Source organism: Bombina bombina, chromosome 2, assembly GCF_027579735.1.
Source record: "Bombina bombina isolate aBomBom1 chromosome 2, aBomBom1.pri, whole genome shotgun sequence".
Classification (NCBI taxonomy): Eukaryota; Metazoa; Chordata; class Amphibia; order Anura; family Bombinatoridae; genus Bombina; species Bombina bombina.
This window is the reverse complement of record NC_069500.1, coordinates 159,773,099-159,796,027: the sequence shown is the minus strand read 5'-3', so window position 1 is coordinate 159,796,027 and position 22,929 is coordinate 159,773,099. Positions and strand designations below refer to the sequence as shown.

At 40.0% G+C, this 22,929-nt stretch overlaps 1 protein-coding gene across 1 annotated transcript in view; it reads right to left on the bottom strand.

The window, feature by feature from the left end:
* The window catches only part of IPO11 (importin 11), a 950,863-nt gene that overhangs the window by 857,309 nt on the left and 70,625 nt on the right, over window positions 1-22,929 (bottom strand). The window contains exon 3 of the mRNA XM_053701321.1: window positions 7,332-7,432. Coding sequence (XP_053557296.1) covers window positions 7,332-7,432 — 101 coding nt within the window. The remainder of the gene's footprint in view (window positions 1-7,331; window positions 7,433-22,929) is intronic.

The window sequence follows — 22,929 nt, the reverse complement described above, 5'->3', positions numbered from 1 at the left end:
ACGACTCAGAAAATCCGCTTCCCAATTTTCCACTCCCGGGATGTGGATAGCAGACAGGTGGCAGGAGTGAGACTCCGCCCATAGAATAATCTTGGTCACTTCTTCCATCGCTAGGGAACTCCTTGTTCCCCCCTGATGGTTGATGTACGCAACAGTCGTCATGTTGTCTGATTGAAACCGTATGAACTTGGTCCTCGCTAGCTGAGGCCAAGCCTTGAGAGCATTGAATATCGCTCTCAGTTCCAGAATATTTATCGGTAGAAGAGATTCTTCCCGAGACCAAAGACCCTGAGCTTTCAGGGATCCCCAGACCGCGCCCCAGCCCATCAGACTGGCGTCGGTCGTGACAATGACCCACTCTGGTCTGTGGAATGTCATCCCTCGTGACAGGTTGTCCAGGGACAGCCACCAACGGAGTGAGTCTCTGGTCCTCTGATTTACTTGTATCTTTGGAGACAAGTCTGTATAGTCCCCATTCCACTGACTGAGCATGCACAGTTGTAATGGTCTTAGATGAATGCGCGCAAAAGGAACTATGTCCATTGCCGCTACCATCAACCCGATCACTTCCATGCACTGAGCTACGGAAGGAAGAGGAACGGAATGAAGTATTCGACAAGAGTCCAGAAGCTTTGTCTTTCTGGCCTCTGTTAGAAAAATCCTCATTTCTGAGGAGTCTATAATTGTTCCCAAGAAGGGAACCCTTGTTGACGGGGATAGAGAACTCTTTTCCACGTTCACTTTCCAGCCGTGCGATCTGAGAAAGGCCAGGACGATGTCCGTGTGAGCCTTTGCTCGAGGGAGGGACGACGCTTGAATCAGAATGTCGTCCAGGTAAGGTACTACTGCAATGCCCCTTGGTCTTAGCACAGCTAGAAGGGACCCTAGTACCTTTGTGAAAATCCTTGGAGCAGTGGCTAATCCGAAAGGAAGCGCCACGAACTGGTAATGTTTGTCCAGGAATGCAAACCTTAGGAACCGATGATGTTCCTTGTGGATAGGAATATGTAGATACGCATCCTTTAAATCCACCGTGGTCATGAATTGACCTTCCTGGATGGAAGGAAGGATAGTTCGAATGGTTTCCATCTTGAAAGATGGGACCTTGAGAAATTTGTTTAAGATCTTGAGATCTAGGATTGGTCTGAATGTTCCCTCTTTTTTGGGAACTATGAACAGATTGGAGTAGAACCCCATCCCTTGTTCTCTCAATGGAACAGGATGAATCACTCCCATTTTTAACAGGTCTTCTACACAATGTAAGAACGCCTGTCTTTTTATGTGGTCTGAAGACAACTGAGACCTGTGGAACCTTCCCCTTGGGGGAAGTCCCTTGAATTCCAGAAGATAACCCTGGGAGACTATTTCTAGCGCCCAAGGATCCAGAACATCTCTTGCCCAAGCCTGAACGAAGAGAGAGAGTCTGCCCCCCACCAGATCCGGTCCCGGATCGGGGGCCGATATTTCATGCTGTCTTGGTAGCAGTGGCAGGTTTCTTTGCCTGCTTTCCCTTGTTCCAGCCTTGCATTGGTCTCCAAGCTGGCTTGGCCTGAGAAGTATTACCCTCTTGCTTAGAGGACGTAGCACCTTGGGCTGGTCCGTTTTTACGAAAGGGACGAAAATTAGGTCTATTTTTTGCCTTGAAAGGCCGATCCTGAGGAAGGGCATGGCCCTTACCCCCAGTGATATCAGAGATAATCTCTTTCAAGTCAGGACCAAACAGCGTTTTCCCCTTGAAAGGAATGTTTAGTAGCTTGTTCTTGGAAGACGCATCAGCCGACCAAGATTTCAACCAAAGCGCTCTGCGCGCCACAATAGCAAACCCAGAATTCTTAGCCGCTAACTTAGCCAATTGCAAAGAGGCGTCTAGAGTGAAAGAATTAGCCAATTTGAGAGCATTGACTCTGTCCATAATCTCCTCATAAGGAGGAGAGTCACTATCGAGCACCTTAATCAGTTCATCAAACCAGAAATATGCGGCTGTAGTGACAGGGACAATGCATGAAATGGGTTGTAGAAGGTAACCCTGCTGAACAAACATCTTTTTAAGCAAACCTTCTAATTTTTTATCCATAGGATCTTTGAAAGCACAACTATCCTCTATGGGAATAGTGGTGCGTTTGTTTAAAGTAGAAACCGCTCCCTCGACCTTGGGGACTGACTGCCATAAGTCCTTTCTGGGGTCGACCATAGGAAACAATTTTTTAAATATGGGGGGAGGGACGAAAGGAATACCGGGCCTTTCCCATTCTTTATTAACAATGTCCGCCACCCGCTTGGGTATAGGAAAAGCTTCTGGGAGCCCCGGCACCTCTAGGAACTTGTCCATTTTACATAGTTTCTCTGGGATGACCAAATTTTCACAATCATCCAGAGTGGATAATACCTCCTTAAGCAAAATGCGGAGATGTTCCAATTTAAATTTAAAAGTAATCACATCAGATTCAGCCTGCCGAGAAATGTTCCCTAAATCAGTAATTTCTCCCTCAGACAAAACCTCCCTGGCTCCCTCAGATTGGGTTAGGGGCCCTTCAGAGATATTAATATCAGCGTCGTCATGCTCTTCAGTAACTAAAACAGAGCATCCACGCTTACGCTGACAAGGGTTCATTTTGGCTAAAATGTTTTTGACAGAATTATCCATTACAGCCGTTAATTGTTGCGTGGTAAGGAGTATTGGCGCGCTAGATGTACTAGGGGCCTCCTGAGTGGGCAAGACTCGTGTAGACGAAGGAGGGAATGATGCAGTACCATGCTTACTCCCCTCACTTGAGGAATCATCTTGGGCATCATTGTCATTATCACATAAATCACATTTATTTAAATGAATAGGAATTCTGGCTTCCCCACATTCAGAACACAGTCTATCTGGTAGTTCAGACATGTTAAACAGGCATAAACTTGATAAGAAAGTACAAAAAACGTTTTGAAATAAAACCGTTACTGTCACTTTAAATTTTAAACTGAACACACTTTATTACTGCAATTGCGAAAAAACATGAAGGAATTGTTCAAAATTCACCAAACTTTCACCACAGTGTCTTAAAGCCTTGAAAATATTGCACACCAATTTTGGAAGTTTTAAACCTTAAAATAACGGAACCGGAGCCGTTTTAAGCTTTAACCCCTTTACAGTCCCTGGTATCTGCTTTGCTGAGACCCAACCAAACCCAAGGGGAATACGATACCAAATGATGCCTTCAGAAGTCTTTTATAAGTATCAGAGCTCCTCTCACATGCGACTGCATGCCATGCCTCTCAAAAACAAGTGCGCAACACCGGCGCGAAAATGAGACTCTGCCTATGCTTTGGGAAAGCCCCTAAAGAATAAGGTGTCTAAAACAGTGCCTGCCGATATTAATATATCAAAATACCCAGAATAAATGATTCCTCAAGGCTAAATAAGTGTTAATATCAATCGATTTAGCCCAAAAAATGTCTACAGTCTAAATAAGCCCTTGTGAAGCCCTTATTTACAATCGTAATAAACATGGCTTACCGGATCCCATAGGGAAAATGACAGCTTCCAGCATTACATCGTCTTGTTAGAATGTGTCATACCTCAAGCAGCAAAGGACTGCAAACTGTTCCCCCAACTGAAGTTAATGCTCTCAACAGTCCTGTGTGGAACAGCCATGGATTTTAGTTACGGTTGCTAAAATCATTTTCCTCATACAAACAGAATTCTTCATCTCTTTTCTGTTTCTGAGTAAATAGTACGTACCAGCACTATTTGAAAATAACAAACTCTTGATTGAATAATGAAAAACTACAGTTAAACACTACAAAACTCTAAGCCATCTCCGTGGAGATGTTGCCTGTACAACGGCAAAGAGAATGACTGGGGTAGGCGGAGCCTAGGAGGGATCATGTGACCAGCTTTGCTGGGCTCTTTGCCATTTCCTGTTGGGGAAGAGAATATCCCACAAGTAAGGATGACGCCGTGGACCGGACACACCTATGTTGGAGAAATGAGACTTAAATAATGTGGAGACAAAAACGACGCCCATATTTTTTTAGCGCCAAATAAGATGCCCACATTATTTGGCGCCTAAATGCTTTTGGCGCCAAAAATGACGCCACATCCAGAACGCCGACACTTTTGGCGCAAAAGAACGTCAAAAAAATGACGCAACTTCCGGCGACACGTATGACGCTGGAAACAGAAAAGATTTTTTGCGCCAAAAAAGTCCGCGCCAAGAATGACTCAATAAAATGAAGCATTTTCAGCCCCCGCGAGCCTAACAGCCCACAGGGAAAAAGTCAAATTTTTTAAGGTAAGAAAAAATTATTGATTCAAATGCATTATCCCAAATATGAAACTGACTATCTGAAAATAAGGAATGTTGAACATCCTGAGTCAAGGCAAATAAATGTTTGAATACATATATTTAGAACTTTATAAAAAAGTGCCCAACCATAGCTTAGAGTGTCACAGAAAATAAGACTTACTTACCCCAGGACACTCATCTACATGTTTGTAGAAAGCCAAACCAGTACTGAAACGAAAATCAGCAGAGGTAATGGTATATATATATAAGAGTATATCGTCGATCTGAAAAGGGAGGTAAGAGATGAATCTCTACGACCGATAACAGAGAACTTATGAAATAGACCCCGTAGAAGGAGATCATTGAATTCAAACAGGCAATACTCTCTTCACATCCCTCTGACATTCACTGCACGCTGAGAGGAAAACCGGGCTCCAACCTGCTGCGGAGCGCATATCAACGTAGAATCTAGCACAAACTTACTTCACCACCTCCATAGGAGGCAAAGTTTGTAAAACTGATTTGTGGGTGTGGTGAGGGGTGTATTTATAGGCATTTTGAGGTTTGGGAAACTTTGCCCCTCCTGGTAGGAATGTATATCCCATACGTCACTAGCTCATGGACTCTTGCTAATTACATGAAAGAAATACAATCACAAAATAATTTGTGAACAAACAATACACGTACAATATCAGTGATTCGTTTTTTAACCCCTTAACGACACATGTCGTACAGGGTACGTCGCACACAACCTGGTCTTTAAAGACCAGCGACGTACCCTGTACGACATCAGGGTTTAAAGCGGCTGGAAGCGATCCTGATCGCTTCCAGCCGCTTTCAAGGTATTGCTGTGATGCCTCAACATTGAGGCATCACTGCAATACCTTTTTTCCCAAACCGATGCAGAGAGAGCCACTCTGTGGCCCTCTCTGCACCGGTTGCGATGGGCCCGATCGTTGGTGGGTGGGAGCAGCTTCAGGGAGGCGGGTGGGCGGCCCATCGCTACCCGGCATCCGGTTCCTGAATGTGCAATGTGCACGCCGGGTGCCGGGAGCGTGCGGGGGCCTGCAGGGAGCGCGCGTGCGCGCGCATATGTGCGCGCGATCGCGTAACAGCCACTGCCACCAATGAATTTATGAATGGGAGAGAGGGAGAGGGAGGGGGGGAGAGAGGGAGAGGGAGGGGGGGAAATAATTTTCAAAAGGATCTGGGAGGGGGAGAGGGAGGAGGGTATTAGGGGGGGCAGCTACACTACAGAAAACATTTAATTACATGAAAAAAAATAAAAATAAACATTTTTTGGAGGCAAATTGGGTACTGGCAGACAGCTGCCAGTACCCAAGATGGCAGCAAATAGGATGTGGGCAAGTGTTATAGAGCTGTTTGGGGGGGATCAGAGAGGTTAGGGGCTAAGGGGGGGGTCCATCACAGCTAAACATATATTTTTTTTTAAAAAAAAATTCATAAAAAAAAAAAAAAGCCTTTTATTTTAGTACTGGCAGAGTTTCTGCCAGTACTTAAGATGGCGGGGACAATTGTGGGGTGGGGGAGGGAAGAGAGATGTTTGGGAGGGATCAGGGGGTGGGATCTTTCAGGTGGGAGGCTGATCTCTACACTAAAGCTAAAATTAACCCTGCAAGCTCCCTACAAGCTATCTAATTAACCCCTGCACTGCTGGGCATAATACACGTGTGATGCGCAGCAGCATTTAGCAGCCTTCTAATTACCAAAAAGCAACACAAAAGCCATATATGTCTGCTATTTCTGAACAAAGGGGATCCCAGAGAAGCATTTACAACCATTTATGTCATAATTGCACAAGTTGTTTGTAAATAATTTCAGTGAGAAACCTAAAATTGTAAAAAAATTTAACATTTTTTTTTATTTGATCGCATTTGGCGGTGACATGGTGGCATGAAATATACCAAGATGGGCCTAGATCAATACTTGGGGTTGTCTACTACACTACACTAAAGCTAAAATTAACCCTAGAAGCTCCCTACATGCTCCCTAATTAACCCCTTCACTGCTGGGCATAATACATGTGTGGTGCGCAGAGGCATTTAGCGGCCTTCTAATTACCAAAAAGCAATGCCAAAGCCATATATGTCTGCTATTTATGAACAAAGGGGATCCCAGAGAAGCGTTTACAACCATTTATGCCATAATTGCACAAGTTGTTTGCAAATAATTTCAGTGAGAAACCTAAAGTTTGTGAAAAAAAATTATGAAAAAGTGAATTTTTTCTTTATTTGATCTCATTTGGCGGTGAAATGGTGGCATGAAATATACCAAAATGGGCCTAGATCATTACTTTGGGATGTCTTCTAAAAAAATATATATACATGTCAAGGGATATTCAGGGATTCCTGAAAAATATCAGTGTCCCAATGTAACTAGCGCTAATTTTGAAAAAAAGTGGTTTGGAAATAGCAAAGTGCTACTTGTACTTATTGCCCTATAACTTGCGAAAAACGCAAAGAACATGTAAATATTGGGTATTTCTAAACTCAGGACAAAATTTAGAAACTATTTAGCATGGGTGTTTTTTGGTGGTTGTAGATGTGTAACAGATTTTGGGGGTCAAAGTTAGAAAAAGTGTGTTTTTTTCCATTTTTTCCTCATATTTTATAAATTTTTTTATAGTAAATTATAAGATATGATGAAAATAATGGTATCTTTAGAAAGTCCATTTAATGGCGAGAAAAACGGTATATAATATGTGTGGGTACAGTAAATGAGTAAGAGGAAAATTACAGCTAAACACAAACACCGCAGAAATGTAAAAATAGCCCTGGTCCTTAAGGGAAAGAAATTGAAAAATGGCTGTGTCCTTAAGGGGTTAAAGTATGATTTATAAATTAAATAAATATTCAGACTGTATCAAAATTAAACAAGCATTCACAGGATATCAAACGGCTATTTACAATTTATTTTTTAAAAACAATAGCTTTGATTTTATTTTAATTTTTCCCCCAGCAAAATTATATACAATATAACTGTGTATTATAAAACAAGTTTATTTTTCTTTCCCATAAAAATAAATACATAATCACTTACTGTGGTGCCACCCTCCTCCAGTAGCGTTCAATTCCATTCTTAAAATACAAGACAGCCAGCCATCTAACATTAACATCCAAGGAATGATTTGTGAAAATATTCTGCAGGCAAAATAAAGAAAACAATGTGTTTACACACTCAACATTAGCATTATGTATTATTGAGGTGAACTGTCCCATTACTAACAAAATGATCAGTCCATGTATTGATTAATTGTGATCACTTACATTACTAAGCATACAAGAGTGTCCTGCAATATTCAAGCTTAAATAGGGGACTCAGTTTTTTTGGTTATAGACCCTTGCTGGTTAAATATATGCCTGTTTTTTATATACAAATTATAGCACTTATTCTTAGTAATACCTAGCCAGAACTAAATCTTCTTTTAAATATGTTGACTGATCACTTAGTTACCAATTCTCATCAAATAATATATACTCCAGAGTTTTAGTTGCTCTAATAATAACAACAACTGTTTAATTCTTTATCAACTATAGTCATTGGAATGTTTGACATTTGTTATTACATTTGACGGTGCGTCCTAGGATTGACTTAAGCAATTTCATTGATGTTATATGAAACAAGATATTTATGTTGAATGGGACATCAATGCATGTTATTTACTCATTTCAATAACTTGTGGCATATAACCATATACATTTTATAAAATGTTTGTTTGCTAAAGCTGAGCTTCATTTGGGGCCCCTACAATCCAATAAATTAGGTACAGTAAGTGAAGATCAATTTATTTGATGACATTCTCCTGCATGGATATAAAAAAGCCTAATTACAATTTTTTCCTGTTGCAGAAGATTATGAATAAGATTGTTTAAAATGTGCTGTCACAACCAACTTGAGGGTCCATTAGGATTATCCGACTGCAGGCCGCCAACATGGACGCTGAAGCAGAGAAAACGAAAATGCCAGATGATAGATTCCTGGACTCAAGGAGACTTATATTTGTTAAGGGCTCTTAAGTAAGTGCAACATTTAGTAGTTTAGCATGTGTCATTTAATACTTTGATTTGGAGGTGCTCAAATCATTTATTTATTTTATATATATTTGTATTCATTATTTTATATATAATTTGTATTTATTATTTTGCCCCCTTTACCTGTAGTCCCTTTAACCAATGGATTCCAGAGCAGATACCACCAGTGACTGACAGCACAATATTCCAAGTCCATGTGGCACCAGTGTCTAACGCTACGATAACGGTAACAATTGTGCACTTTTTATTATTCGTATCCACATTTATGTTCAAATATTATACGTGCACAATATAGAATGAAAAAACATAAAAAGCAAATGTTCTGTCACTCACTTTCCCATTTTTTTTTTTGAGTTTCAATAAGTTACAGAGGTTAACAATCATTTTAGTTACATTCACCTAGATTTTGAGTTTTGCGTTAGAAGGGGTGCGTTAGCTACGCGTGTTTTTTTTCCCCCGCACCTTTTAAACAACGCTGGTATTTAGAGTTCACAGAAGGGCTGCGTTAGGCTCCAAAAAGGAGCGTATAGCATATTTACCGCCACTTCAAGACTCAATACCAGCGTTGCTTACGGACGCGGCCAGCTTCAAAAACTTGCTCGTGCACGATTCCCCCATAGGAAACAATGGGGCAGTTTGAGCTGAAAAAAAACCTAACACCTGCAAAAAAGCAGCGTTCAGCTCCTAACACAGCCCCATTGTTTCCTATGGGGAAACACTTCCTAAGTCTGCACCTAACACCCTAACATGAACCCCGAGTCTAAACACCCATAACCTTACACTTATTAACCCCTAATCTGCCGCCCCCGCTATCGCTGACCCCTGCATTACACTTTCAACCCCTAATCTTCCGCTCCGGACACCGCCGCAACCTACATTATAGCTATGTACCCCTAATCTGCTGCCCCTAACATCTCCGACACCTATATTATATTTATTAACCCGTAATCTGCCCCCCCCCCAACGTCGCCACTACCTACCTACACGTATTAACCCCTAATCTGCCGACCGGACCTCGCCGCTACTATAATAAATGTATTGACCCCTAAAGCTAAGTCTAACCCTAACACCCCCCTAAGTTAAATATAATTTAACTCTAACGAAATAAAATAAATCTTATTAAATAAATTATTCCTATTTAAAGCTAAATACTTACCTGTAAAATAAACCCTAATATAGCTACAATATAAATAATAATTACATTGTAGCTATTTTAGGATTAATATTTATTTTACAGGCAACTTTGTATTTATTTTAACCAGGTACAATAGCTATTAAATAGTTAATAACTATTTAATAGCTACCTAGTTAAAATAATTACAAAATTATCAGTAAAATAAATCCTAACCTAAGTTACAATTAAACCTAACACCACACTATCAATAAATTAATTAAATAAACTACCTACAATTATCTACAATTAAATCAACTAAACTAGATTACAAAAAAAACAAACACTAAATTACAAAAAATAAAGAAAAAGATTACAAGAATTTTAAACTAATTACACCTACTCTAAGCCCCCTAAAAAAATAACAAAGCCCCCCAAATAAAAAAATGCCCTACCCTATTCTAAAATAAAAAGTTTACAGCTCTTTTACCTTACCAGCCCTTAAAAGGGCCTTTTGCGGGGCATGCCCCAAAGAAAACAGCTCCTTTGCCTGTAAAAAAACATACAATACCCCCCCAACATTACAACCCACCACCCACATACCCCTAATTTAACCTAAACCCCCCTTAAAAAAACCTTACACTAAGCCCCTGAAGATCTCCCTACCTTATCTTCACCACGCCGGGTATCACCGATCCTACCAGAAGAGGCTCCGAAGTCTTCATCCTATCCGGCAAGAAGAGGTCCAGAAGAGGATCAGAAGTCTTCATCCTATCCGGCAAGAAGTGGACATCCGGACCGGCAAACATCTTCATCCAAGCGGCATCTTCTATCTTCATCCATCCGACGAGGAGTGGCTCCATCTTCAAGACCTCCGGCGCGGAACATCCTCTTCTCCCGACGACTAGACGACGAATGAAGGTTCCTTTAAGGGACGTCATCCAAGATGGCATCCCTCGAATTCAGATTGGCTGATAGGATTCTATCAGCCAATCGGAATTAAGGTAGGAAAAATCTGATTGGCTGATTGAATCAGCCAATCAGATTCAAGTTCAAGTTCAATCCGATTGGCTGATTGGATCAGCCAATCAGATTGAGCTTGCATTCTATTGGCTGATCGGAACAGCCAATAGAATGCGAGCTCAATCTGATTGGCTGATTGGATCAGCCAATCCGATTGAACTTGAATCTGATTGGCTGATTCAATCAGCCAATCAGATTTTTCCTACCTTAATTCTGATTGGCTGATAGAATCCTATCAGCCAATCGGAATTCGAGGGACGCCATCTTGGATGACGTCCCTTAAAGGAACCTTCATTCGTCGTCTAGTCGTCGGGAGAAGAGGATGTTCCGCGCCGGAGGTCTTGAAGATGGAGCCGCTCCTCATCGGATGGATGAAGATACCGCTTGGATGAAGATGTTTGCCGGTCCGGATGTTCTCTTCTTGCCGGATAGGATGAAGACTTCTGAGCCTCTTCTGGACCTCTTCTTGCCGGATAGGATGAAGACTTCGGAGCCTCTTCTGGACGGATCAGTGATACCCGGCGTGGTGAAGATAAGATAGGGAGATCTTCAGGGGCTTAGTGTAAGGTTTTTTAAGGGGGGTTTGGGTTAGATTAGGGGTATGTGGGTGGTGGGTTGTAATGTTGGAGGGGGTATTGTATGTTTTTCTACAGGCAAAAGAGCTGTTTTCTTTGGGGCATGCCCCGCAAAAGGCCCTTTTAAGGGCTGGTAAGGTAAAAGAGCTGTAAACTTTTTATTTTAGAATAGGGTAGGGCATTTTTTATTTTGGGGGGCTTTGTTATTTTTTTAGGGGGCTTAGAGTAGGTGTAATTAGTTAAAAATTCTTGTAATCTTTTTTTATTTTTTGTAATTTAGTGTTTGTTTTGTTTTGTAATTTAGTGTTTGTTTGTTTTTTGTAATTTAGTTTAGTTGATTTAATTGTAGATAATTGTAGGTAGTTTATTTAATTAATTTATTGATAGTGTAGTGTTAGGTTTAATTGTAACTTAGGTTAGGTTTTATTTTACTGGTAATTTTGTAATTATTTTAACTAGGCAGCTATTAAATAGTTATTAACTATTTAATAGCTATTGTACCTGGTTAAAATAAATACAAAGTTGCCTGTAAAATAAATATTAATACTAAAATAGCTACAATGTAATTATTATTTATATTGTAGCTATATTAGGGTTTATTTTACAGGTAAGTATTTAGCTTTAAATAGGAATAATTTATTTAATAAGATTTATTTTATTTTGTTAGATTTAAATTATGTTTAACTTAGGGGGGTGTTAGGGTTAGACTTAGCTTTAGGGGTTAATACATTTATTATAGTAGCGGTGAGGTCCGGTCGGCAGATAAGGGGTTAATACTTGAAGTTAGGTGTCAGCGATGTTAGGGAGGGCAGATTAGGGTTTAATACTATTTATTATAGGGTTTTTGAGGCGAGAGTGAGGCGGTTTAGGGGTTAATACATTTATTATAGTGTCGGCAGATTAGGAGTTAATAATTGTAGGTAGGTAGCGGCGACGTTGGGGGGGCAGATTAGGGGTTAATAAATATTATGTAGGTGTCGGCGATGTTAGGGGGAGCATATTAGGGGTACATAGGGATAATGTAGGTTGCGGCGGTGTGCTGTCGGCAGATTAGGGGTTAAAAATTTTAATTATAGTGTGGGGCGATGTGGGGGGACCTCGGTTTAGGGGTACATAGGTAGTTTATGGGTGTTAGTGTACTTTAGAGCACTGTAGTTAAGAGCTTTATGAACCGGCGTTAGCCCATAAAGCTCTTAACTCCTGACTTTTTTCTGCGGCCGGAGTCTTGTCGTTAGAGTTCTAACACTCACTTCAGCCAAGACTCTAAGATCCCATTGAAAAGATAGGATACGCAATTGACGTAAGGGGATCTGCAGTATGGAAAAGTCGCGGCTGGAAAGTGAGCATTAGACCCTTTCCTGACTGACTCTAAATACCAGCGGGCGGCCAAAACCAGCGTTAGGACCCCCTAACGCTGGTTTGGATGGCTAACGCAGAACTCTAAATCTAGGCGATTGCAAGTTACAAAACATTACACATTTCAAATATGTTAACCAGGTTGTTTTGCAATGTTGTATATCCAGTGATTATACAGTGAGACTGAGTATACAGGTTGTTCGAATCGTGATCAATAAAAAAAGTCTAGTACCTGCAGTCCTCTATACATCACAACTCATTTTTCATTTAATTTATTTTTGTTTTTTTGTGTTGTGTTGTGTCAAAACCGTGGTTGTTGTTGTGGTAAACAAACTTTATAACAATAACAGTCAAAAATGTACAATGGATGGATAAAGAAAGATAAAGAGATTAGTATAGTCTAATGAAAATGTATATGTATGGGTACTGTGCCTGGACATGTAAAGTGGGGGGGGGGGGGGGAAACAAAATAAAAAGGGGGGTTGTGAAGGCGTAATGGTGGGTCACGTATGAAAACTTACCCATTTTTATAGGAAATGTTATAATACAGTACAATAACTTTTTTTTTTTGTTTCCTTCTCTCTCTGTGTATAAGATTTACTCTATGAAGTGTTCTGGAGGGGATAAGAGATTAAAAAGGGACATTGGGCGTACTATTTTTTAAAAATAAATTCCAGAAAGATAGGTTAACAAGAATTCAGTTGTTGCACACTTTTAAGCACTAAATGGCAGGGATGTTTTTAGGGGCAGCAGCCCGGAACACCAGGCAGAGGCAGACAAAGCTAAGGGGTAGTGTAAGGGAGCAGAGTGACAATTGCCTCACAAGATAAACGCACTTCAATGCAGAAACGTGTGACAAAAAAAAAACAGATTTAAAAGAGGCCTTGTATATGAGTTTTGCATAAGGCCTCACCAACGTCTCTGCGTAGGAAGAACTTGTCCATCAATAGTCGTGCAATTAATTTGTTTTGGGTTTTTTTGTACAAATCTGAATCATGAAAGAAAACAAATGTGTTTTTTTTTATCTCCCTTTAGAATTTTTAGCATTATGCATGTTTATAAAAAAAATAATGTTAAAGAAAAAAAGGCACATACAAATAGAAATCTAATAATGTTCAATATAATAACTAGGAAAGCTTTCTACACGTTTAACCAAGAACAACAAAAGTATCACAATGCTCAAAACAAACTGCATGAAAAAAAAACCTTCAACAGCACAAGAGCCCCCCCCCCAAAAAAAAATAAATAATAATAATAAATCTAGTAAACATTCCAAATGTAAAGAATGGTATTTTTGCTAATAGACTAAATTAACTTTTGCATTGGTATTTTGCTAGTTTTTACTTGCTTTAAAATTTTTTAAAGTAATAAAGATAAATTTATATTTGGGAGCGGAGTTCGGCTGTGCAGGCAAATGGCCTCAAAGTGAAGTAGCTCTGTGCCAAGGAAAAGATCCGGGACTATACTTGATCCACAGCCTAACCTCAAATGACACCACCAGGTACATGAAACCACAGGGGTCCAATATAAAGCAGAGGCGCTGCATAACGAAGCCTGGATGTGGTTTAAACAGACCAGTTTCACAGCCGCAACGAGGAGACCGCCGCCATCTTGGATCCCTTACTGAAACCATGCGGCCCACTTAACTTAACCCCTTAATGACAACTGACGTACCAGGTACGTCATGCATTAACAAGCAGTTAATGACAATAGACGTACCTGGTACGTCAGTTGTCTAACAGAGTGCTGGAAGCGATCACAATCGCTTCCAGCAGCTCTGAGGGTATTGCAGTGATGCCTCCATATGGAGGCATCCTGCAATACCCCTTTACAAGCCTCCGATGCAGAGAGAGCCACTCTGTGGCCCTCTCTGCACCGGAGCGTCGTTGGTGGGTGGGAGCAAGGCAGGGAGGTGGGTGGGCGGCCTGCCAAGGGCCTGTGATTTGGAGGGGGGCGGGATCGGAGGCCGGATCGGATGCGGCAGTGTCCGGGGGCGCGCACGTGGGCGGCGGGCGGGCGCGTGCACGGGGCGGGAGCGGGTGGGAACTGCTACACTACAGAAAACATGTATTTCAAAATTGGGAGAAAAGGGGGGATTTTAATTCAATAAATGATCGAAGGGTTCTGGGGGGGGGGGAAGCTACACTACAGAAAATGGGAAAAAAGTCCAAAAAACAATAAAAGCATATTTTTTTTAAGAAACTGGGTACTGGCAGACAGCTGCCAGTACCCAAGATGGTGCCCATTAAGTTAGAGGGGGAGGGTTAGAGAACTGTTTGATGGGGGATCTGTGAGTTTGGGGGCTAAGGGGGGATTCTATACAGCAGCATATGTAAATATGCTATAAAAAAAAACAAAAAAACCCAAATATACCTTTTTATCTTAGTACTGGCAGACTTTCTGCCAGTACTTAAGATGGCGGGAACAATTGTGGGGTGGGGGAGGCAATATAGCTGTTTGGGAGGGATCAGGGGGTCTGATGTTTCAGGTGGGAGGCTGATCTCTACACTAAAGCTAAAATTAACCCTGCAAGCTCCCTACAAGCTACCTAATTAACCCCTTTACTGCTAGCCATAATACAAGTGTGATGCGCAGCAGAATTTAGTGGCCTTCTAATTACCAAAAAGCAACGCCAAAGCCATATATGTCTGCTATTTCTGAACAAAGGGGATCCCAGAGAAGCATTTACAACCATTTGTGCCATAATTGCACAAGCTGTTTGTAAATAATTTCAGTAAGAAACCAAAAATTTAGAAAAATGTAAAAAAAAAAATTATTTGAACGTATTTGGCGGTGAAATGGTGGCATGAAATATACCAAAATGTGCCTTGATCAATACTTTGGGTTGTTTACTACACTACACTAAAGCTAAAATTACCCCAAAAAGCTCCCTACATGCTCCCTAATTAACCCCTTCACTGCTGGGCATAATACAAGTATGTGTGCAGTGGCATTTAGCGGCTTTCTAATTACCAAAAAGCAACGCCAAAGCCATATATGTCTGCTATTTCTGAACAAAGGGGATGCCAGAGAAGCATTTACAACCATTTTTGCCATAATTGCACAAGCTGTTTGTAAACAATTTCAGTGAGAAACCGAAAGTTTGTGAAAAAATTTGTGAAAAAGTGAACGATTTTTTGTATTTGATCGCATTTGGCGGTGAAATGGTGGCATGAAATATACCAAAATGGGCCTAGATCAATACTTTGGGATGTCTTCTAAAAAAAAATATATACATGTCAAGGGATATTCAGAGATTCCTGAAAGATATCAGTGTCCCAATGTAACTAGCAGTAATTTTGAAAAAAAAGTAGTTTGGAAATAGCAAAGTGTTACTTGTATTTATGGCCCTATAACTTGCAAAAAAAGTAAAGAACATGTAAACATTGGGTATTTCTAAACTCAGGACAAAATTTAGAAACTATTTAGCATGGGTGTTTTTTGGTGGTTGCAGATGTGTAACAGATTTTGGGGCTAAAAGTTAAAAAAAAGTGTTTTTTTCCCATTTTTTCCTCATATTTTATATATTTTTTATAGTAAATTATAAGATATGATGAAAATAATGGTATCTTTAGAAAGTCCATTTAATGGCGAGAAAAACGGTATATAATATGTGTGGGTACAGTAAATGAGTAAGAGGAAAATTACAGCTAAACACAAACACCGCAAAAATGTAAAAATAGCCTTTGTCACAAACGGACAAAAAATGGAAAAGTACTGTTGTCATTAAGGGGTTAAACACCGCGTATTACAGCCACAAAGGGCGAGTCAGATATAACGATTCCTATTTATATAGCCCCACAACCTACCTGAGCTAATTTATAGGGCATTCATGATGTTCTAACACACAATGGGGATGCACAGCTTCTGACAGGAACAGTGTGCAGGTCAAACCAACATTACAGCTCCCTCTGACAGCTATATACAGCCCTCGTACAAGGACCTTAGTAGATAGCAAATAGGGGCATGTGAAAGGAGTAGCATATGCCTAAGCATACAATGAAATGCACTCTCAAAGGCTGCCATATTAATATAAAAACTACACCCTGGTAGGACTATACCTCTTTTTTCTCCATACTACGCAATAAGGAGTACTAGGGTACAGACACTAACCACTTAATATCAAGCCATGGCAGCTAGAAGGATGCCTAAGGGTGAGAAACTATCTAAAAGCCAAACTACAACTCCAATTTCAGTCAGCACATTTTTTCAGCTATCAGATACAGCTAATAGCTCTAGATCACCTAGCTCCATGAAGCCACAAGTAACTAAATCCCTAAAATCTTAATAACCACTGAACGCACATCTATGCGGAAAGACATTAATGTTTTGGGGACCAGGGTAGAAGAGGTGGAAGACATGCAAACCACCATCAATGAAATGATGGGAGCTTTCGATACCCATGCTAACGTACAAGCCTCACAAATAGAATCTATGCAAGAAAAACTTGAAGATTTGGAAAATCGCAGCAGGAGATCTAACTTAAGTATTCGAGGAATCCCTGAGGTGATAAAGAATTCCGAATTAAGGGAATATTTGCAAAACTTATTTCAACACCTTATGGGGACCCCAGATATACCGATAATGGAATTTGAGAGCGTTCGAGCCCTGCGGCCTCCACCTCCCTCGAGCACCTCCCAGAGACGTCATTTTCAAGTTTCAACGGTTCACAGACAGTGAAGACATCTGGACCAAAGCACGACAGACTTCAAAGATATCCGTTCTAGACCATTCACTTCAGATTTACCCAGATCTCTGTCCGAGCACCTTACAGCGTAGAAGAGATGCGAGATTCATAACCACGGTGCTACAAGAAAAGAACATTAAGTACTGATGGGGATACCCATTCAGCCTGATGGTGCAACATGAGGGACAAATCCACACTTACAGAGGACCACAAGACCTGGAGTCCTTCTCCAAAGATCTAGGACTATCATTACAACTCCCCCACCCATCTGAAAAGCCGACAGATCCCACAGACCTGCTTCCACAGTTTAGAGCAGGCACTCAATGGCACAAAGTCGTCCGCAAGAAGAAGAGGGACAGCCTCAAGACGTGAAACACAGCCAAACCACCCGCGTGGATCGGTGAGATCATAATGGTTGTTTTTCTTTTTCTTTATTTACCCTAGGTGACATAAATAGCCCCTTAGTAGAGGAGGGCACCTTTATACAAAAGACTGAACTATGTACATATTAAAAGCTAAAACCAGTACAATCTTTAATGTTACCTAGATTGTTTTGTATGAGCTCATAGCTTGGATGTATGACCACACAGACTTGTAATATTACCAAATGTATATGTGATATGTATAATCCTATTCTTTGCAAAATGAAAATTGTTATTGAAAGAAAAAAGAAAAAAGATAAAGTTATATTTAGGACGTAAATTGGTTAGTATATCTCGATATGTTTGGATATGAAAATTGTAGAGTTTTCAAAACTGCAATATGAGGTGAGGGTGTATAAAAACAAAAAATGATGTAAAATCTTAACAATACCATCATGAATTTAGTGCTAACTGAATATATACCTTTGTCCAGGATCTAACCAAACTTATTTTCATTTCCTTGTAAAAACCTTACATCTTTATCTGAAGACAAGTAAATATTTTTTCTTCTAAATTCAGTTTTCCAGTCTTAAACACCAATATCATACATTATTCTGCAATTTGGGTTCAGTTTCAATGTATTTATTGTAATTTTTATTCTACAGGGAGTGCAGAATTATTAGGCAAGTTGTATTTTTGAGGATTAATTTTATTATTGAACAACAACCATGTTCTCAATGAACCCAAAAAACTCATTAATATCAAAGCTGAATAGTTTTGGAAGTAGTTTTTAGTTTGTTTTTAGTTATAGCTATTTTAGGGGGATATCTGTGTGTGCAGGTGACTATTACTGTGCATAATTATTAGGCAACTTAACAAAAAACATAATTTATGTAAGAACTTACCTGATAAATTAATTTCTTTCATATTAGCAAGAGTCCATGAGCTAGTGACGTATGGGATATACATTCCTACCAGGAGGGGCAAAGTTTCCCAAACCTCAAAATGCCTATAAATACACCCCTCACCACACCCACAATTCAGTTTAACGAATAGCCAAGAAGTGGGGTGATAAAAAAGTGCGAAAGCATATAAAATAAGGAATTGGAATAATTGTGCTTTATACAAAATCATAACCACCACAAAAAAGGGCGGGCCTCATGGACTCTTGCTAATATGAAAGAAATGAATTTATCAGGTAAGTTCTTACATAAATTATGTTTTCTTTCATGTAATTAGCAAGAGTCCATGAGCTAGTGACGTATGGGATAATGACTACCCAAGATGTGGATCTTTCCACACAAGAGTCACTAGAGAGGGAGGGATACAATAAAGACAGCCAATTCCTGCTGAAAAAAATCCACACCCAAAATAAAGTTTAACGAAAAACATAAGCAGAAGATTCAAACTGAAACCGCTGCCTGAAGTACTTTTCTACCAAAAACTGCTTCAGAAGAAGAAAATACATCAAAATGGTAGAATTTAGTAAAAGTATGCAAAGAGGACCAAGTTGCTGCTTTGCAGATCTGGTCAACCGAAGCTTCATTCCTAAACGCCCAGGAAGTAGAAACTGACCTAGTAGAATGAGCTGTAATTCTCTGAGGCGGAGTTTTACCCGACTCAACATAGGCAAGATGAATTAAAGATTTCAACCAAGATGCCAAAGAAATGGCAGAAGCTTTCTGGCCTTTTCTAGAAACGGAAAAGATAACAAATAGACTAGAAGTCTTACGAAAAGATTTCGTAGCTTCAACATAATATTTCAAAGCTCTAACAACATCCAAAGAATGCAACGATTTCTCCTTAGAATTCTTAGGATTAGGACATAATGAAGGAACCACAATTTCTCTACTAATGTTGTTGGAATTCACAACTTTAGGTAAAAATTCAAAAGAAGTTCGCAACACCGCCTTATCCTGATGAAAAATCAGAAAAGGAGACTCACAAGAAAGAGCAGATAATTCAGAAACTCTTCTGGCAGAAGAGATGGCCAAAAGGAACAAAACTTTCCAAGAAAGTAATTTAATGTCCAATGAATGCATAGGTTCAAACGGAGGAGCTTGAAGAGCTCCCAGAACCAAATTCAAACTCCAAGGAGGAGAAATTGACTTAATGACAGGTTTTATACGAACCAAAGCTTGTACAAAACAATGAATATCAGGAAGAATAGCAATCTTTCTGTGAAAAAGAACAGAAAGAGCAGAGATTTGTCCTTTCAAAGAACTTGCAGACAAACCCTTATCTACACCATCCTGAAGGAACTGTAAAATTCTCGGTATTCTAAAAGAATGCCAGGAAAAATGATGAGAAAGACACCAAGAAATATAAGTCTTCCAGACTCTATAATATATCTCTCGAGATACAGATTTACGAGCCTGTAACATAGTATTAATCACGGAGTCAGAGAAACCTCTTTGAACAAGAATCAAGCATTCAATCTCCATACCTTTAAATTTAAGGATTTCAGATCCTGATGGAAAAAAGGACCTTGTGACAGAAGGTCTGGTCTTAACGGAAGAGTCCACGGTTGGCAAGAGGCCATCCGGACAAGATCCGCATACCAAAACCTGTGAGGCCATGCCGGAGCTACCAGCAGAACAAACGAGCATTCCTTCAGAATCTTGGAGATTACTCTTGGAAGAAGAACTAGAGGCGGAAAGATATAGGCAGGATGATACTTCCAAGGAAGTGATAATGCATCCACTGCCTCCGCCTGAGGATCCCGGGATCTGGACAGATACCTGGGAAGTTTCTTGTTTAGATGGGACGCCATCAGATCTATTTCTGGAAGTTCCCACATTTGAACAATCTGAAGAAATACCTCTGGGTGAAGAGACCATTCGCCCGGATGCAACGTTTGGCGACTGAGATAATCCGCTTCCCAATTGTCTACACCTGGGATATGAACCGCAGAGATTAGACAGGAGCTGGATTCCGCCCAAACCAAAATTCGAGATACTTCTTTCATAGCCAGAGGACTGTGAGTCCCTCCTTGATGATTGATGTATGCCACAGTTGTGACATTGTCTGTCTGAAAACAAATGAACGATTCTCTCTTCAGAAGAGGCCAAAACTGAAGAGCTCTGAAAATTGCACGGAGTTCCAAAATATTGATCGGTAATCTCACCTCCTGAGATTCCCAAACTCCTTGTGCCGTCAGAGATCCCCACACAGCTCCCCAACCTGTGAGACTTGCATCTGTTGAAATTACAGTCCAGGTCGGAAGCACAAAAGAAGCCCCCTGAATTAAACGATGGTGATCTGTCCACCATGTTAGAGAGTGTCGAACAATCGGTTTTAAAGGTATTAATTGAGATATCTTCGTGTAATCCTTGCACCATTGCTTCAGCATACAGAGCTGAAGAGGTCGCATGTGAAAACGAGCAAAGGGGATCGCGTCCGATGCAGCAGTCATAAGACCTAGAATTTCCATGCATAAGGCTACCGAAGGGAATGATTGTGACTGAAGGTTTCGACAAGCTGTAATCAACTTTAGACGTCTCTTGTCTGTTAAAGACAGAGTCATGGACACTGAATCCATCTGGAAACCCAGAAAGGTTACCCTTGTCTGAGGAATCAAAGAACTTTTTGGTAAATTGATCCTCCAACCATGATCTTGAAGAAACAACACAAGTCGATTCGTATGAGATTCTGCTAAATGTAAAGACTGAGCAAGTACCAAGATATCGTCCAAATAAGGAAATACCACAATACCCTGTTCTCTGATTACAGACAGCAGGGCACCGAGAACCTTTGTAAAAATTCTTGGAGCTGTAGCTAGGCCAAACGGCAGAGCCACAAACTGGTAATGCTTGTCCAGAAACGAGAATCTCAGGAACTGATAATGATCTGGATGAATCGGAATATGCAGATATGCATCCTGTAAATCTATTGTGGACATATAATTCCCTTGCTGAACAAAAGGTAAGATAGTCCTTACAGTTACCATCTTGAACGTTGGTATCCTTACATAACGATTCAATATTTTTAGATCCAGAACTGGTCTGAAAGAATTCTCCTTCTTTGGTACAATGAAGAGATTTGAATAAAACCCCATCCCCTGTTCCGGAACTGGAACTGGCATAATTACTCCAGTCAACTCTAGATCTGAAACACATTTCAGAAATGCTTGAGCTTTTACTGGATTTACTGGGACACGGGAAAGAAAAAATCTCTTTGTAGGAGGTCTCAACTTGAAACCAATTCTGTACCCTTCTGAAACAATGCTCTGAATCCAAAGATTGTGAACAGAATTGATCCAAATTTCCTTGAAAAAACGTAACCTGCCCCCTACCAGCTGAGCTGGAATGAGGGCCGCACCTTCATGTGGACTTAGAAGCAGGCTTTGCCTTTCTAGCTGGCTTGGATTTATTCCAGACTGGAGATGGTCTCCAAACTGAAACTGCTCCTGAGGATGAAGGATCAGGCTTTTGTTCTTTGTTGAAACGAAAGGAACGAAAACAATTATTAGCCCTGTTTTTACCTTTAGATTTTTTATCCTGTGGTAAAAAAGTTCCTTTCCCACCAGTAACAGTTGAAATAATGGAATCCAACTGAGAACCAAATAATTTGTTACCCTGGAAAGAAATGGAAAGTAAAGTTGATTTAGAAGCCATATCAGCATTCCAAGTTTTAAGCCATAAAGCTCTTCTAGCTAAAATAGCTAGAGACATAAACCTGACATCAACTCTGATAATATCAAAAATGGCATCACAGATAAAATTATTAGCATGTTGAAGAAGAAGAATAATATCATGAGAATCACGATGTGTTACTTGTTGCGCTAAAGTTTCCAACCAAAAAGTTGAAGCTGCAGCAACATCAGCCAAAGATATAGCAGGTCTAAGAAGATTACCTGAACACAGATAAGCTTTTCTTAGAAAGGACTCAATTTTCCTATCTAGAGGATCCTTAAACGAAGTACCATCTGACGTAGGAATAGTAGTACGTTTAGCAAGGGTAGAAATAGCCCCATCAACTTTAGGGATCTTGTCCCAAAATTCTAATCTGTCAGACGGCACAGGATATAATTGCTTAAAACGTTTAGAAGGAGTAAATGAATTACCCAAATTATCCCATTCTTTGGAAATTACTGCAGAAATAGCATTAGGAACAGGAAAAACTTCTGGAATAACCACAGGAGCTTGAAATACCTTATCTAAACGTTTAGAATTAGTATCAAGAGGACCAGAATCCTCTATTTCTAAAGCAATTAGTACTTCTTTAAGTAAAGAACGAATAAATTCCATTTTAAATAAATATGAAGATTTATCAGCATCAACCTCTGAGACAGAATCCTCTGAACCAGAGGAATCATCAGAATCAGAATGATGATGTTCAGTTAAAAATTCATCTGTAGGGAGAGAAGTTTTAAAAGATTTTTTACGTTTACTAGAAGGAGAAATAACAGACATAGCCTTCTTTATGGATTCAGAAACAAAATCTCTTATATTATCAGGAACATTCTGCACCTTAGATGTTGAAGGAACTGC